At 40.1% G+C, this 16,017-nt stretch overlaps 1 protein-coding gene across 3 annotated transcripts in view; it reads left to right on the forward strand.

Moving 5' to 3' along the window:
* bbg (PDZ domain-containing protein big bang) overlaps positions 1-16,017 on the forward strand; it is a 28,225-nt gene that overhangs the window by 2,048 nt on the left and 10,160 nt on the right. The window contains exons 1-2 of one of the 3 annotated variants that reach the window (XM_018446537.1): positions 6,958-7,103; positions 13,957-14,031. The exons of 1 other annotated variant lie outside the window; for it this stretch is intronic. Coding sequence is in view for 1 of the 2 variants with exons in the window: in XM_018446513.1 (XP_018302015.1) it covers positions 13,957-14,031 (75 nt within the window). In the remaining variant the exon portion in view is untranslated. Of the gene's footprint in view, positions 1-6,957; positions 7,104-13,956; positions 14,032-16,017 lie in introns of those variants that run through there. One more of the 3 variants, XM_018446513.1, reaches the window with a different exon arrangement.

The following is a 16,017-nucleotide window of genomic DNA, read 5'->3' on the forward strand; positions in this document are numbered from 1 at the left end:
AAAGGTTACGCATTAATCACCTTGCGTTACGCGCCCATACAGCTCTCAGGTTTCGCGCGGGCGCGAATGCATTCAAAACGGAGGCAGGTCGCGAATCGAGACAAAGGCGTGTAGAGCGGCGCGCCTTCCTCGCAGGGAGAAATTCTTATTCCAACATTGCATTCTGTGATATTTTCGCACGAATGACTAGATATTCGCGTTTCCTCTTCACGATACTATGCACGAGATCTTAATCAAGACATCTTTCTGATATTCTCTCCTTTTCTGCTTGTTGGTTCGAGCCCCATATAATTTATTTCTACTTAAACACCACACCAGGAAAGCTCTCCATTTTCTATAGACATGAATGCACTTGACTTCAATGAGATACCTGTTTGCGTAATACATGCCGTCCGAGAAAACTATTTAAAGAGAAATATGTTATCACACGTGCTCGTCATCTTTCGCCGCAAGTTGAAAAATGTCTATCTCGCCAAGATAGATCAATGTTCGATCGAGAAAACGGTAATTTCGCTGTAGAAATACCGGAAATCAGGTGCCAGTCGAGCGATGGTAATAATTCGCACGTGATATACACTCGATGAGAGATCAAAAACATTCCACTAATCGGGATATAGTATTTCTAGCACACTTCACATGTCCTTTTCTTCAAGTTAATGAATACGCAGCTGTCGAGAAACATTCCGAAGGAAAAAGGCAGTTTATATAATAGAAGCAATTACGAGTTGGATAATAATAAGAAATAATAAGCAGTGGTATAATAATTAATTTGCATAATACTTTATCAAAGATGCACCGATCACGCACGTTGGACGCTGTAACGTTAGAAGCGATATATAATTTTCTAATGACGAGTCCTTCCTTCCTGCGCGATTTCGACATTGTCTTTACCGCATCTATTTCCTTTTCATTCATTTTTTTTCTTGCAACGCGAACAGCGCGATTCATGAAGCGAATCGTACGATAAGGAGGGTATCGGTGGATCTTCACCCGAGACTTTACCGTAGCCGGACGCTTTGTGCAAAGCGGGAAATAAGGAAATTCCGTCGACGCGGTTTCTAATCGGCACGGTCGGCGTTCCTGCGCTCAAACGTGGATTCCCGGCCGCCGGCCAGGTGGGTGTGAGAACAAAACCGTTAAGAATAATTCGAGAATCGCCTGGCAGTGAGCGGCGGCGATGCTCGCGCGGATTGCTAACGAACAGTCGAAGCTGCCGTCCGCGAAGTCCGTATTAAACGCGAAACTTTACGGTCAGGCGCCTTCGGGTTGCCGGGTGCCGACAACGTTTTAACCGACCATTTTTCCAACAAACCGATGGACGTACGTTCCTCAACCCCGTTAAATATAAAGTCGTAAAAAGTCTCACGGTATCCATTACACCCACCGTTTCGCCGCGCGCGAACCCAGGTACGTGAAAATACATTACGTCATTTTACAACGACTCGAGAGTCTTTTCTCTCACGCCATTATACGTATACGTATGCTGGAAGACTTTGGAGGCAATAACATTCTAAGTTACTTGTTAGGAAACAAGTTGCTAAAGCTATAATTCTTTTGAAGCTGAATGAGATTAGCGTGCAGCTTTGGCGAATTCGAATTTCTCGGAATTTCTTCAAAAAACACTCGCTGACTGCAATGTTAATAATTTGATAGCAGCTCTTTATTCAAGACGCAGCGTTGCACGATATATAATCGCATCCGGGATAGAATAAGCAAACGAGAATGCATCTATTGTATTAGCGCCAGCTCGACGATTCCCAACTCTCTTCCGTTAATTATCATGTATCCTATATTGTTACTCGACATTTACGATCGATCCGGCGCCGTGAGCAGCGCACATACGCCTGTTATAAGTGGTGGATAGCCGATCGGGGTCCAGCAAAGCTTACTAGTCACAACAATATGGCGATCCCAAGCCGCGGTCTTCAGCCTCCGAAGCTCTTCCAGTGGCTGACCGCGCTCAAGGTCCCATTCCCCCTTAATCGCCTTCCTTTTCGAGATCTTTCACTTGGTTCACTTCCAATCGAAGAGACGGCGATCTCTGACGCATACTTGCGTACTGACGTGCGCCTGTACGTGCGCGATCGCAGAAGACGGCATTCCAGCGCACCAGCACGAGACTCGTATGTGTACAGTATATACTGACCCAAAGGTAACAAATGTCACGCAACCAACACCTACACTATACGAATCCAAGTAGATTGGCATCGATAACTCTTTTTCTAAGGTAGCACTTTCGGTCTTTTCAAAGGCAAAATTTTGCCTTGATCTGTCTGACGTGGGCAGTTTACTTTATTTATGTTATTCCCAACAATTTTTTCTTAACATTCCTTAGAGCTATTAAGTATAGAAGTGTCTGTTCATTTAAATTTACTCAAGCATTAGTAAGCCGACGATCAAAGATATACAATGACACGAATGTTTAAGATAGATAATTTTATGATTTTATGTCTCTTTGAGAGAGTATTGAAAGATAAAAAATAGAAACCCTTAACATGTTACCGCACGTTCCAGAATTTCATCGCAATCTGATATGGAATGGCTTGGAAGATTCATTTGTCTACACTGCAATTATGGGACTTAAAAATATGCGAACGAAAAGCACATTCCATAATTTCATTCGAACTGTGCATTAACGACTGGCTTCTTAAGGAGATCGACCTTTCCCAGGCAATCCGACGCCCGTTTCAATTTGCGATTGCAAAGGGCGATGATTAGTCTTGAGTCTTGACTGGTCTTGACCTCCTGAGGAAAGCTTTCGACATCAAATCAATTAGTAGATATTGATACTGAATACTTTCTATTAAATGTTAATGCGCACAAATTGCAGACAACATTTTATCAAGTTAATCTTGAGGCTTATAGAAAATTATTCGCTATTCAGAACTCAGTGGAACATTCGCAGATATGTATATTTAAAAAAATACGATCGGATTATACGATCGAACACCGAATAACGGATTGTTAACATCTGAATAAGATATTTAGAAGATCTTAGAACGTCAGGCATTGCAAAGTTGCGTTTTGCATCTTGCTAAAATTTATATTCTTGTTATATAAATGATATATAAATTTATATTATATGAAATTTAATTCTCAATGTTTTTTTAAAAAATGGTAAACATAGGAATGTGATATTCTTGAAACGTTTCATTTTGACTTAAATCTACATCACACAGGAAAACCAGGTCACGTTTTGTCACGTTCGTGCCGAAAGAATCGCATTCGATCTGACTCGCAAAGTACGCTTAATGCATCCGATCGAGCGAGCTGCATTCCATCGCACCAACTCGAACGGTGCATGCAGTAAAACCGCCTAAAGATGACTCGCCCAGTTTCAAGATCGACCGGTATCAACGAATTTAACAAAGTGCGGCCTTTCAACAAGAGATTACGATGGAAATGGAAACCAGTTATGAATTTTATGTTAAGCGCGTTTATTAGAAACAAATAGACATCACATCCTAGATCAGATCCCACGCTTATGAATCGCACATGAACGTTTGAGAAAATCGATACAGAAGAGACAGTTATTGTTATTCGTATAGCGAGATCGATTGAGAGGAGGACAGGCACTTCGTTCGTGGAGTCAGGTCAGCCGTGCTTGAAAGGATCTACTATATGTCCACGTAGACATATCGGATACAAGATCCAAGATCCAAGAGACGACATTCCGTTGCGGCAACCCGGAAGCGTTACGCGTACACCAACGTCAATATAATTAGTTACGATGCGTCATACTTAAGATGCAGATCGATCCGCGAAGCTGACGAACGAGCGGATTACTTCCACGCTGAGAGAACTTTAATCGTCCGCTCCGATAATGTATAAATAAACGTGAAATTACATCTTCTTTTCGTGGTATATCTCGTATTAATGATCGTTTGTATAACATCCAGTTTACACGCCGCTTTATGTAAGTAGCATGAACCGTGAAACGTTTGCATAGTATTTATGCTCCACAGCTATGGAATTGCATTTATCGCGACAACGATTTACCGTGAAATTATCGGACAAAGTTACCTCGAACGATGAAGAAATTAACTTTTCGAGTTTTCTATTTTTCTTATTGCTATTTCCTATTTTACTACCTTATTTTACACGTCCATCTTAACGAAATATACACTTTGAAAATATGCCGTCGCAGTTATTTGTAAGTGCAGCTGCGACTTAGCTTGTCGCTGACCCAACGGTAACATACGTTTGCGAGTCAAGTCAAGGTGTTAAAACACAAATCCAGAAAACGAGCGCAGAGCCCATCAAAGTCCGACGTCGGCACTTTAAAGCGCGGCGCGGCTTTGCTGGGCAATCAGCATGAATTTTTATCCTGTTGTAACCCGCGTCACTGAACAAATGCCACAACGTTATAGAAGCAGGTTTTCTTTCATTCCTTTAAAATAAAACGATAAAGATCACGGCGATCCGATCTTACCACGCAGATATTCGTAAAAAAAATTCGTAATGAACAATCTTTCAATAAACATTACAACCACTTATCATTGATTAATTACAAATCTAACATTCGAATAATTACCAGATAACTAAATCCTATTAGACCGTGATGTGTGTTGTGTTATATCGAAATAGTTACGTCCCCGCCTGCCATTAAACTGTACCGATCGTGTCGATGGACAACTTTAAACCGTTATACGAGAATGAGTAGACCTTGACGAGCGTAAATCCAATATTATTATCGTCACGTTCGTCATTATTCAGGATGTTGGTCCATCTCGCACGGCACGCAAATATTTCCTGAGTAGCGGTAAGTTCTTCGTGTCATGTGTTTACAAATAATGGGAAAATGCAGTGTCTGGCGTTAAATGTCTATTGAATGGATTGAAAGCCTTTCGACATCAACTACGATATTCACATTCGTTTTATGGAAATCTTGATTTTGTAAAGAGAGCAAGACTTCCGCTTTTCGCTTCGCAAAACGCTTAATGAATTCTAGCTGATATTACGTTATATTACGTTTCATCATGTTCAATATAAAAATAAAAACCAATACATTGTATGTAATATGATAGTGATATTACAATACGGTCAATAAATTTTTTATACTTGTGCGCGTTAAATGATACACGTTTTTCATAAAATTTTCGAGCTTATCAACTTATAAATCTGAAAATGAGTCAAACTTCCGCATCGAATCACATCATTTCGTTCATATCGCATGCAATGGTTCATATCGCTCGAATGGTCAACAAGAAATATAATCGAGCATATAACGACGAGCTTTCATAAAATACGCTTTAGTTAGCTACTCTTTCAAGTTTTACGACAAACCGAAACATACGTTCGACTCGAGGAAATTCGAGCCTACAAAGATCAGCTAACTCCTTTTTAGCCATTCGATTCCCATGTCTTATGGCGAAATGATCCGCAGTGATACTCAAACGAGCAAAAGATCTTTTATGATCGATACTAAACCGCCCACATTTTGTACGAGGTGTCACGGTAAAAAAAATGACTTCTACTTTCCTTTTTCGTAAGCTCCGTATTCTGCAGAATAACGTTAAAGATTCAGAACACAAGTTTATAAGATATGACAAAATAAAATGATTTTTTTCTACACCGGAAAGGCAACGCGGAAGTGTCATACTTAGCTGGATGACAAAAGAGTCTCAAAGTAAAAACATAATCTATCTTTCACCAATTTGACTCGTATTGTGCGCACGGGACTCCCCACGGTTCGTAAAACGATTTATCAACGTTTGGTCTTCAGCTTCGAAATATAATCACAACAGAGAAAAGACGGCCTTTTGTTCGATAGAAATCGTTCGTGGCGAGTATATTCCTAAATCGTTTCGATACGTATCTTAACCGTGTCAGGAATTCGATAAATAGATTGCTGATAAATAGATCGCTATGTCGTCATGCGATGTAATATATCTACATGACAAAAATTAAATTTCGCTCTAAGAAATTATTAAATTATATATCCTAAAGTAAAATTATGCTCTCTCTCTCTCTCTTCGCAAGAATAGAATTAAGTTAATAAATTTATAAAACTAACGATAATGTTTTTGTAATACTATGTTATGTTTATATTTCGATGTTATTTCGTGTAATATCATTCAAAACACGTAGATAAATATAGGATCATTAATGAATGGTCGAATGGCGAGGATGATCCAAGAAATATGGAATATTTTCAACGAATCAGTGAATCATATGTCGGCATATAATGGGCTAACGCAAAAGTGTCGCGTCGAGCGACTTGTCTCAAGATGAAATTTCGGAGAAGGCGACAGCGTCTGAAACAATGCATCGCGTGGACAGCTGTAGTATTTCATCAGCTGTTGTATTAATTAACGAAATTCCAGGTTTTTCACAATCTTGGCGAATTTATCGAATCAATTTACACGTGTGCGAGCATTTATGGTGTGCTATCGAGTTATCTCGAAGGTAACCTATCGGGAGTAAAGGCACCTCTCCTCGAGACCGGTAAGGAAGCGTCGTCCCGCTCGGTGGAAAGGGATGGCCGGCGCGCGTCTTGAGCAAAGGCAGAAGGCGTTCGCCAGTCTCTCGTCGACTCTCAAGTCAAAACGTTTCGAGAACTTACCCGCGTGTGCTCCGCCTCGCGTATTAGATATAGTTACCATAATTCGCCTATATTCGAATCACGCATTTTTCGCAAATTCTGAAATTGTTTAAGTGTCCTTTTTCCTTGATTCAAGATACTTCCTCTTACGATTCTTTCACTCATCTCAAATTCTAAAATTCAAAATTTTGCATAATTTTTCAATGGACTTTCAGACTGATGTCGAAATATATACTATGTATAACACATTTTAGAACTAATTGAAGCATAAGCGAATTTGTCATTTGAAAAGCGTAACGAAAACTTTCGTGCTGCTCGATCCTCATTTGTATGAATCGAAAATATATTCTTCGTGCTCAGTGTAGCGTGCATCCATTTTTTTTATGGTTCACCTAAAAGTAATCATTTACAGTGTTCCGTTTTCAAGCGCGAACATGTGCTCCCGTAACGGAGTGCGAAACATATAATCAATCTGCAAAGTTAGAGGACTATAGCAGTATAATAAGCCATAGAGAAACTCGACCACGCAGCGAGAGGAAAATATTTGTTTCTCGGAACGGTAAGATATTTATGAAAATTTATCAATTTAATTTAATTTTAAACTCGCTATTAACACTATTACAAACTTACAACTAAGTTTTCTTCTCTCACTATTTTGCAAACAATACTTAATCGGTTACACGAAGGAAATCGATGCGGAAAAGTTTGGCTAAGCGTATCGCCTGTCGCGGTGTACACAAGAAAATCGTTCTAATGCTGAAGGAAGGCCGATTTTACGGTGCTAATCGAACCAGGTTGATTCGCGAAGCGTCTCGACTTCAAACGTTCATTAGACCGTAGCGCGATGAGGTAACAATTGGTGAATCGATAAAAAACGAGGCACGATCTCAGTTAATGTCAGCGGTAAATTAGACTGTCTTAAATGGGCTAAACATGTCGTTTCCATGCAGATTTCAAAACCGAATTTTAAATTGCAATTCGCCGCAACCAGGTGCAAGCAGTAGTTTCTTACGAATTTCGTGATCAAGTCGCAATCAACTCTTGGTTTAATCGCCGTTTGTAATAACGTAATCGCCGTTCAAATAAAAACCTGTGACAGAAGAGTGCACATCTAACATGCGCGAAATAAACAAATTAAACTAAAATTGGTTTACGAAATTCCAATTGTACATAGTCTTATGAAATCTATAATATTTTCGTGTCGAGTAATAACAACGTCAACGTTGTATTTGATGGCACAATATTGATTGCAGTAACAGTAAATTAAATTTAAAGAGTGCAACAAATTGAAACAAATTTAACAGAATATGAAATATTAGATATCCTGGTATTGTATCGTAATTTCCTATCATAGATAAAAAAAGATTCCCTCCCGGACCGAGCATATTTCTCGGTTCAAAGAATCTAAAAAAAACCTTGAAGGGTGAAGGAAATGTCTTTCTCTTTATAATTATCTCTATAATCGTTTAAACGTTTAAATGCTATTATGATTGATAGAAACAAACGTTAGCTCTCATTGAAATCTCATAGCATCACATTGGAATATTTTCACACTGTTGTATCCAACTTAATGAAATAGAATGAAATTTATATCCGACGTCGACCTCGAAGACTAACTTTCACTGGTCGCCACCCACAGAAAAATGCAGCAGCTGTTACGCATACGCCCGTGATATTTTCTGAACCTCAAGGGTAAAGCACGTTAAGGGCTCCATAAGAGGCAGCTGCAGGCGTCACGGATGGACTACACCTGCCTGAAAGTATTTGTCGATGTGTCCAATCTTTCTTTCAGAGATCACGTTTAGGCTTATTGTTGTAAGCTCAAATAGAATCGCAAAATGTATCGCCGTATAAAATCATTCTGAAAATGGGACGTTCTGCCGGACTTTATTATTCCTATTTAAAAATATGTTTTTATGTGGGCGATATAGATCCCGTATAATATCTGTATGTTCGAAATGAGAAAAAAGCGATATGTTCATTAAGGGGATGCTGGAGTCACCAAATTATCACATTATAGTCGTATAAAAATCTTTGAATTGACTGAATGAAAGTAGACGCAAAATTAGGAGGTGGTGCAATGGATTTTATACTAAAATCGAAAGAATGTTAGAAAATTGTTTAACTTTTAATTATACATACAGAATAATTTTATATATCTCGATATTTTTTACGAACGTCAATTATATAGATTATTTTTTATTTAAAGTAATTATTTAAGGTAAATATCTTTCTTACAACATTGCGTCCCGATTTTTCGAGCGACAGCCGGCAAGTGCGCGCATACGTCACTCACGGTGGAAAAGAGATAAAAGAGGCGACGGGTCTCGCTCATCAGAAAGCACAATTAGCTCATTCATCGTCTCTAGTGTCAGCGTACGCGAGCGTACGTATTAAACGTGCACGGCCGACAATCGTGCACGAGTACGAGCCAGGGTTGGTTTATCGGTGCAGGCGCCAAGTAGTCAGTCACTGTGACTCGCAAGATACATTCTGTTAGCCATGCCGCGGCGTTCAAGAGAGTTTATTATTACACTAACAGCGTGCCTTATACATCGCGTGCATCGAGATACACGTGTAGGTATTCGCGACGGCGGAAGATCGCCGCATAGAAGAGACCGCGGCTCTTCTTATAAGATACATCGTTTGCGGTTTCTGTACTTAACTAAAATAAACACATGCCATGACAAAATAAAAGAAGACAGTGGAGTAATTTGAAAAATGTACTTCGTACGTTGACACCGCAACGTTCCTCGTTCGAAATGTGCTGCTAAAAATAGGATATCTCGACCAGGCAATAAAACGTCGTTTCTATCTCGACAATTTCGTCGCGGTTATTTTTATTTGAGATCATTTTTAGGGTCCAAAAAGGGCGAGTTAGCCCGCGGCATATTCCGGCATCCAAAACCGGCCTGGACGCGATCACCGAAAGCAAACTTCATTGCTCCGTGCAGGCGTAGGTATGCGAGAGGCTTGATCACAGCCGCGGGGCTAAATTCCCGAATGCAACACGTAATTCACTAGGTCGAGGTCGTTACTTAATCGAAATCGATGCACCTTTCAATTCCTTATAACGCCTCTAAAATAAAGCGAGACACGATGTGAGTCGGAATGCGAATCTAGAAATAATTTATCGCTCTGATATCCCCAAAACAAATACATAATACGAAAATGTCAGTTAGCGAAATTCTTTTTTTAAAATTTAAAAAATAAACACTGCGACAAAGAATATCCGACATTAGAATACTTAAGATCATTATTAGGATAAAAATTAGAGAATTCTGTTTATATAGATACTGAAAAAAATTTCTGGTTGAAAATAAACAAACCAAAAGATTTGTAATCATATCATCAAAATTCTAGTCGAGATAGCTAAATGTACAATTGTGATAATCAAAATTTTGATTGATATGATCAGAATCTTCCAATTCATCAATTTTCAACAATTCAATTTTTAATTTTTCTCAATGTAATTTTTTAAATAAAAATATTACTTAGGGTTCCGATTAAGAAGTACATCCAGTTAAGTATTAAACTTCTCCAACTGTGTAAGAAATTATTCAAACCTACGAGAAATCTTAATATGAAACTTGACGATGTTTCGTTCACGACGAAATTAAAAGCTCCGATAAGAGTTAGTAAAGCAAGCGTTCTTTTACTATGTACAACGTATCTTCCCACCTTACCAATACATTGCGAACACGAGAATGGATACGCCTATTACTACTCGCGAGATTAGAACAATTTATAGTATCGTCTGAAAATACCGACCCACGCGACAAATACCGCACTTCCGGTCGAACATATGTCACAGCGATTTCGTTTGGTTGCTTGTCATTTCAAATTTCAAAGTAAAATAATGATAAAGAGGAAGTAGAAAAAGAAGACAATTCTTGATAGTTAATTGATACTAAATTCCTGGGAAAAAATTAAACGTTTCTATGAAAATAATGTTCTGAGAAAATGTTATCAGCGATGAACGGACGACGTTAATGAATTCACAATATTCCTGGAGCTCGTATGCATAATCCACGGATGGCTGTAGGTCTAAATACGTTTCCCGATAAATTCTCCTGCTCACCCACGCTACCGCTTAGCCAAATACATTAAACGCATTTATTCCACCGATACACGTCGCGGCCATGGCCCGCGCACCGTTTGCTTCTTTCTCTCGCCTCCTCTCTGCTCGCCATAATACTGTTTTCAGTGGCAGGCCTCAATTTGCCGTAATTATTATGTTTATCTTCCTCATTCACTTAGTCCGCACACCAACTTCGACGATCCGGTCCTTCGTGTTCGTTGTTCGGCACGGCAACACCGAAACGTCGGTGTGAACGGCAGGTATCGTCTCTTCTTTCATATGTGATTTACAACATTAGATATTGACACTTTTTTACTTATTTAATAGAATTAAAATTCTCTGCCCACCGATTATAACTGTAATCATGAGAGATTTATAGTTTCTACATAAAAAAAAAAGTGGAGAACATTGAAGACGAAGCCTACTTTTTAAAAGAATACTATATAAAATCGACAACCGAGTTGTTCGTAATTATTCGCTGCAGTAATAAGCAAGAGAATTCAAGATTCAATTAGTTTACGAGTGAAACATTCATCTATGATTCTATACACGTAATCCGCTACATTCGCGTTCGCGAGCGTGATATGCGTGGTTGGATTGCCACGCGCCAATCATTACATCCTGGAAGGGGTGGGTCTACCACCGATCTACTGTGTCAAATCCAATTTGCGTGATCCTTTCCCTCGGAAACGACACGAAATCCTCGTCACGCCCGACAATTTGTGTAGAGCTCGGCTCGGCGGCGGCGTGCCGACTGCACTTTCGACGAGCGTGAGAAGCGAGTGTCGGAATGTTGCACCTACGAAGAAAATAACACGACTTAGCGCGCTTCTCGATCACTGGCTAGACACGGCGTGTACAGAACACGCGTTAACCGTTCTATAAAATCCACCTCGAGCGTTACAACTTTATCCGATCGGTCTGAAAATATTTCTTCCCCCGGCTTGTGTGATCTCGCGATGCAACGCGATGGAGAACGATGCTCGTGCAACGTCCGGTTCCTTACGTGCGCCACGTAGCCACGCGCCGATCATTACGCTCGCGAGAAGGCGGTAACTACCACCGATCCAGTTTGTCAAACGCAATTTGCGTGATCCTTCCCCGCCGCGGAAACGACACGGAATTGACTTCGGTAACACGCCCGATAATTTACGGTTTTTGTACCAGACCTTGTGGCGCGTGCGATAATGAAAGCAGGCAATATTACGACTGACACCTTTTTCTGAAGGAGAATAGATTTTTAATGGGATTGAACGATGTAATTTGAAATAGCTTACGGACAGGAGAAATCGTCTCTCGCTATGTCATCGTTCGATACTCTTTTGTAAAGGTGGATGTTTAGATTGAATCGAATTGTATGCAGTGCCTCATACATTTCTCGAAGTAAAAAAAAAGTTAAGGACTTTTCTTGGTACGACTGGCCCTTGACTTCTCAGTACCACGTTAGTGCATTCACCACATCGGTCCGGTTGAAGTAGAGTTAGCACGAACGGATTGTTTCTGCGACCGAGCGAAGGCCTTTAGGAAAGTGTAAAGAGCGTCTAAAGCGAGAAAGAGAGAACAAGAAGGGCAAGAGGAGGAAGAGAGAAGGAGTGACAAAGTAACTCTGGCGAGCCGGATGAGAGGTAAGGAAGAGAGAAAGAACGAGGATGGAGCGAAAGATGAGTGTAGGGAGAAGAAAGGAGGAAAAGGTTAGCGAGGAGAGGAGACGGGAGATGGAAGATGGTAGAGGAGAGAAGGCGGTTCAAGGAGTTAAGAAGAAGAAGAAGAAGAAGAAGAAGTTAAGATGGTCCAGCGCAGGCAGCATCACCACCGCAGCCGGAGGTGATGACCTGCTCAAGGCCACCCGCTCCCAACCTCTCGGACCGAAGAGGGGAACCACTTTTCTTATTTTTCGTTGCTCCCTTTTCTCTCTTTCGGCTCCTTACAGCTCTCGATCTCTCGCTCTTTCTACTTCCTTTCTTCTGCCATTCTCTCTTTCTCTCTCTCTCTCTGTTTCGCTCGTTGGTTTCCGTGCATCTGCCCTTCTTGGGCTCGCTGAACTTTGTACGGTCCTTTCTCTCTTTCCTTCTGTATCTATATCTCGCCTTCCCCTTCCTATCATTCTTCCTATATTTCTGAATTTGTTTGATAACTCGGAAAATAATTGACTATTGCGAAAAATATTGTGAAACGTATAAAATAATTCAAAGATTGCACGCTCTTAACTCTTTTCAGCTTGAAATCAATTACACTTAAATGTGTATTAAATAAAAGGTCATTGTATATCACAGATTTCAGTTCACTAGTTTTCTATTTTTGAATATTCTTCATGCAAATTTTTTATTAAACGACTAGTAACTAATGGTTACACACAGTATTCTTTGAATTCATTAGGGTATCCACAAAAACAATTAGCGTAAAACTCACGATGCGTTCACGTGAACAGAAGAAAAATAAACCATAAAAAAGTCGTAAAATAACTAAAATCGTGCGACTAAATCGCTTGTCGCCGCGAGAGTGTTCACCAGCCAAGAATGCAGTACATCGTCGCATCGTCGACACAATGTAAAAAAAGTCAAGTCCTTTATTCCTTAATCGTTCAATTCGATCAGCCGCTTTTCGCGAATGCGATCATCCGAACACGAAATATGCATGCGCGAACTAAATCTTACAGAAGAAATTTTAGATAAAATAAAATTTTCTACGTTAATCATAATAAAATTTATTAATACGAAATTATTAGCTTAGAAATAAAGAATATCGTGTCAGCAAAATTTTTAATGAATGTGTTAAATAAAAAAATATTTCGGAACTTTTTTTTATAGGGACTTCGCACTTTGATGCACATGCACATATTCGGTATATCTGGTGTTTAATAAGCGCGAGTCAACTAGAGTCAACGGTGCAGCTGTGCCGACGGCAAACTATTACCTCGATTCATTTATCAGTGACCTCTTTGTATACGTCTCTTTCGTAGGACTCCTCCATGAGACCGCCGCGCCGCGTTAACTTTTCTTAATTGAAATGTCATCCATAGAGTGATTTCGCTAACCGCATAATTGCTAACGCGTATATAAAAACATATATTTTATGTAAGTATTACACGCGTGATTTAAAGATACGAGTTATTGTTCATTTCAATCTGATTCTTTTTTTTTATTTTTCGCCTTAGGGCAATTGTTACTTTCGCTATTTCGACAAAATGACAGTGATTTCTCGTACAATCGTAGTTACGGCTGGTGAACAGAGTTATACCCTTTCCCGCATAAACATGCTATGCTTAAAGGTTGATACAGTAATGGTTACACACCATGTACAATAAATAAAAGTACGTACACATTTGTTGCAGCGCGAGATGACGAAGCAGACCGCGTGAGCAAGATTGCAGAATACACGGAGGAGGAAAGCAAGAACCCGGACAAAGGTAGAGAAATAGAAATTGTTAAAGATCTACGAAATATCCATACTTCTCTTTCGTAGATCTAAATACCTCAAAACAGGCTTAAATGATAAAAGAGCTCGATTTTTTTGCACAATCGGCGAACAATGTAGAGCCGCATAAACTTCTCTGAGATCAGCATATTACTTTCCCGAACGATCTTATCGCGGAAACATTAAGGTATGACTCGACGATTTCGACAATACTATTGCGTTCGTGTGCAGTGGGCCGTAGATTGTATTCATCGTCGGATAACGATAATTCCGGGTTACAGCGTCGTGTCAAACTCCTTCGCAAAATGAAACGAAAATGTCAGGCGAACATACGACGTACGGTCAGTGTACCGGATCGGCCGGATTGGTAACAATAGTATTAATCCGCGTGAATACCTTGCAGTTTACGCCGATCTCTCGTCCTTCGGCTCAGTGAAAGTCTACAAGAATTCGCCCTCGATCGTGTTGCGAACTTCACATTGAGATCCTCCTGACATGTCACGATCTCGAAACTAATAACGCTGGGTAACAAACACCTCACGTTGTCTTGTAAAACAGCAACAAGCAGTGCCGATCGTACCATTGCTCGCCCGAATATCGAAGTCACGATTCTTAATCAAAATAGAAAGAAATTCTTAAAATCTGTAATTTACAGCCTAATCGAGTAATCAACAAAATTATCCCAAAGTTATTAAGATATTTGAATGCTAAATGCTTTCACAAGGAAGTAAAAATTAAGAGTAGTACATAACGCGCGCGTTGATGGAAGAAAGATCAAAATGCGACAGGAAATTGAGGCATCTTAATCACCTAATTTTTTTCCGACGTAAACTTAAAGCCGTTTGTTAGCATAGACTCGCTAGACTGTGGATATAATAACGAATGCCTTTCTCCTCGTCTTTTATCTTTGCACGCAGATATGTATCCTCGCAGTTTTGTCTCGCGGTAGTTTCGCGAGTATATGCAACGAACGGTCGCTATCAGTCTTTTTCCATTTTTCCGTAAAAAATTAATTGGATAGGATTCTCGCGGAGTGATTCGCTTCCTACTCGTTTTACAGCCCGCTCCCACGAAGGCACGAGCGAAGTCGGCGATGGTTAAGCGTCATCGGCCTCTCGAAGCACGTACATCGGGCCGCCGCGTTTAATGCCAATGTTTCCGCATTCTGGAATCTTATTTCTGAACGAGGAATATTCGCTGTCTAGCCGGTGCAGTGGCAAAAATGTGCTGCCGACTGCTCACGCCGTGTCAAATCCTCTCGGAAAACCACGCGCGAACATCAGCCAGACATCGCGCCGCGCCACGCCGCACCATGTCGAGATTTTATGGTCTGCATATACTCGACTGCATAGTGCATATGCTAGGACCCAAGATTTGTTCGAGAGAATTGCCGATTTTATCGTAGATATCGTAGATAGAATTAATCATTGCGTCATTGCGCGACGCGACACTTCCGCAATGTAAAATTTTATTATTTCTGCCCATGAAACGTCGGTCGAACCGATACCTAACTGTGAAAATATGACGTTGAACTTGGTTGAATCTTTTACTATTATATTAGGAATTGGAGATTTCACCTATATGGATTGTGAATAGAAAAAGGACATTCCTAAAATTCCGATCGATTTCTCGTGCTTTCGATAAGAGGTTTAAGCGCGTTGGGCAACGGCATTTGACATCCCTTCTCAATGTGGGAATTAATCCGCGGCGTGCAGGGCGTTAAATGAATTTCTCGCGATATGACACTTCTCACTTCTGCGCGAGAGTATGTCAAAAGTTAAATGTGATAAATGGACATTATGCTCATATCGGCACTATGTAACGCGAATCCGCGTCTTATTTAAGAATCTAACTATTCGCCACAGCGCACGATACCACGATGTATCATGGAAAAGGTAGAAAGGTAGAAAGGTGATGTAATAGTAAATTAGAATGTGAGATTACTGAGTAAAATATATGTTGAATTTTGCAACACCCA

The sequence above is a fragment of the Mycetomoellerius zeteki genome, unplaced genomic scaffold, assembly GCF_001594055.1.
Source record: "Mycetomoellerius zeteki isolate Tzet28-1 unplaced genomic scaffold, Tzet1.0 scaffold105, whole genome shotgun sequence".
Lineage (NCBI taxonomy): Eukaryota > Metazoa > Arthropoda > Insecta > Hymenoptera > Formicidae > Mycetomoellerius > Mycetomoellerius zeteki.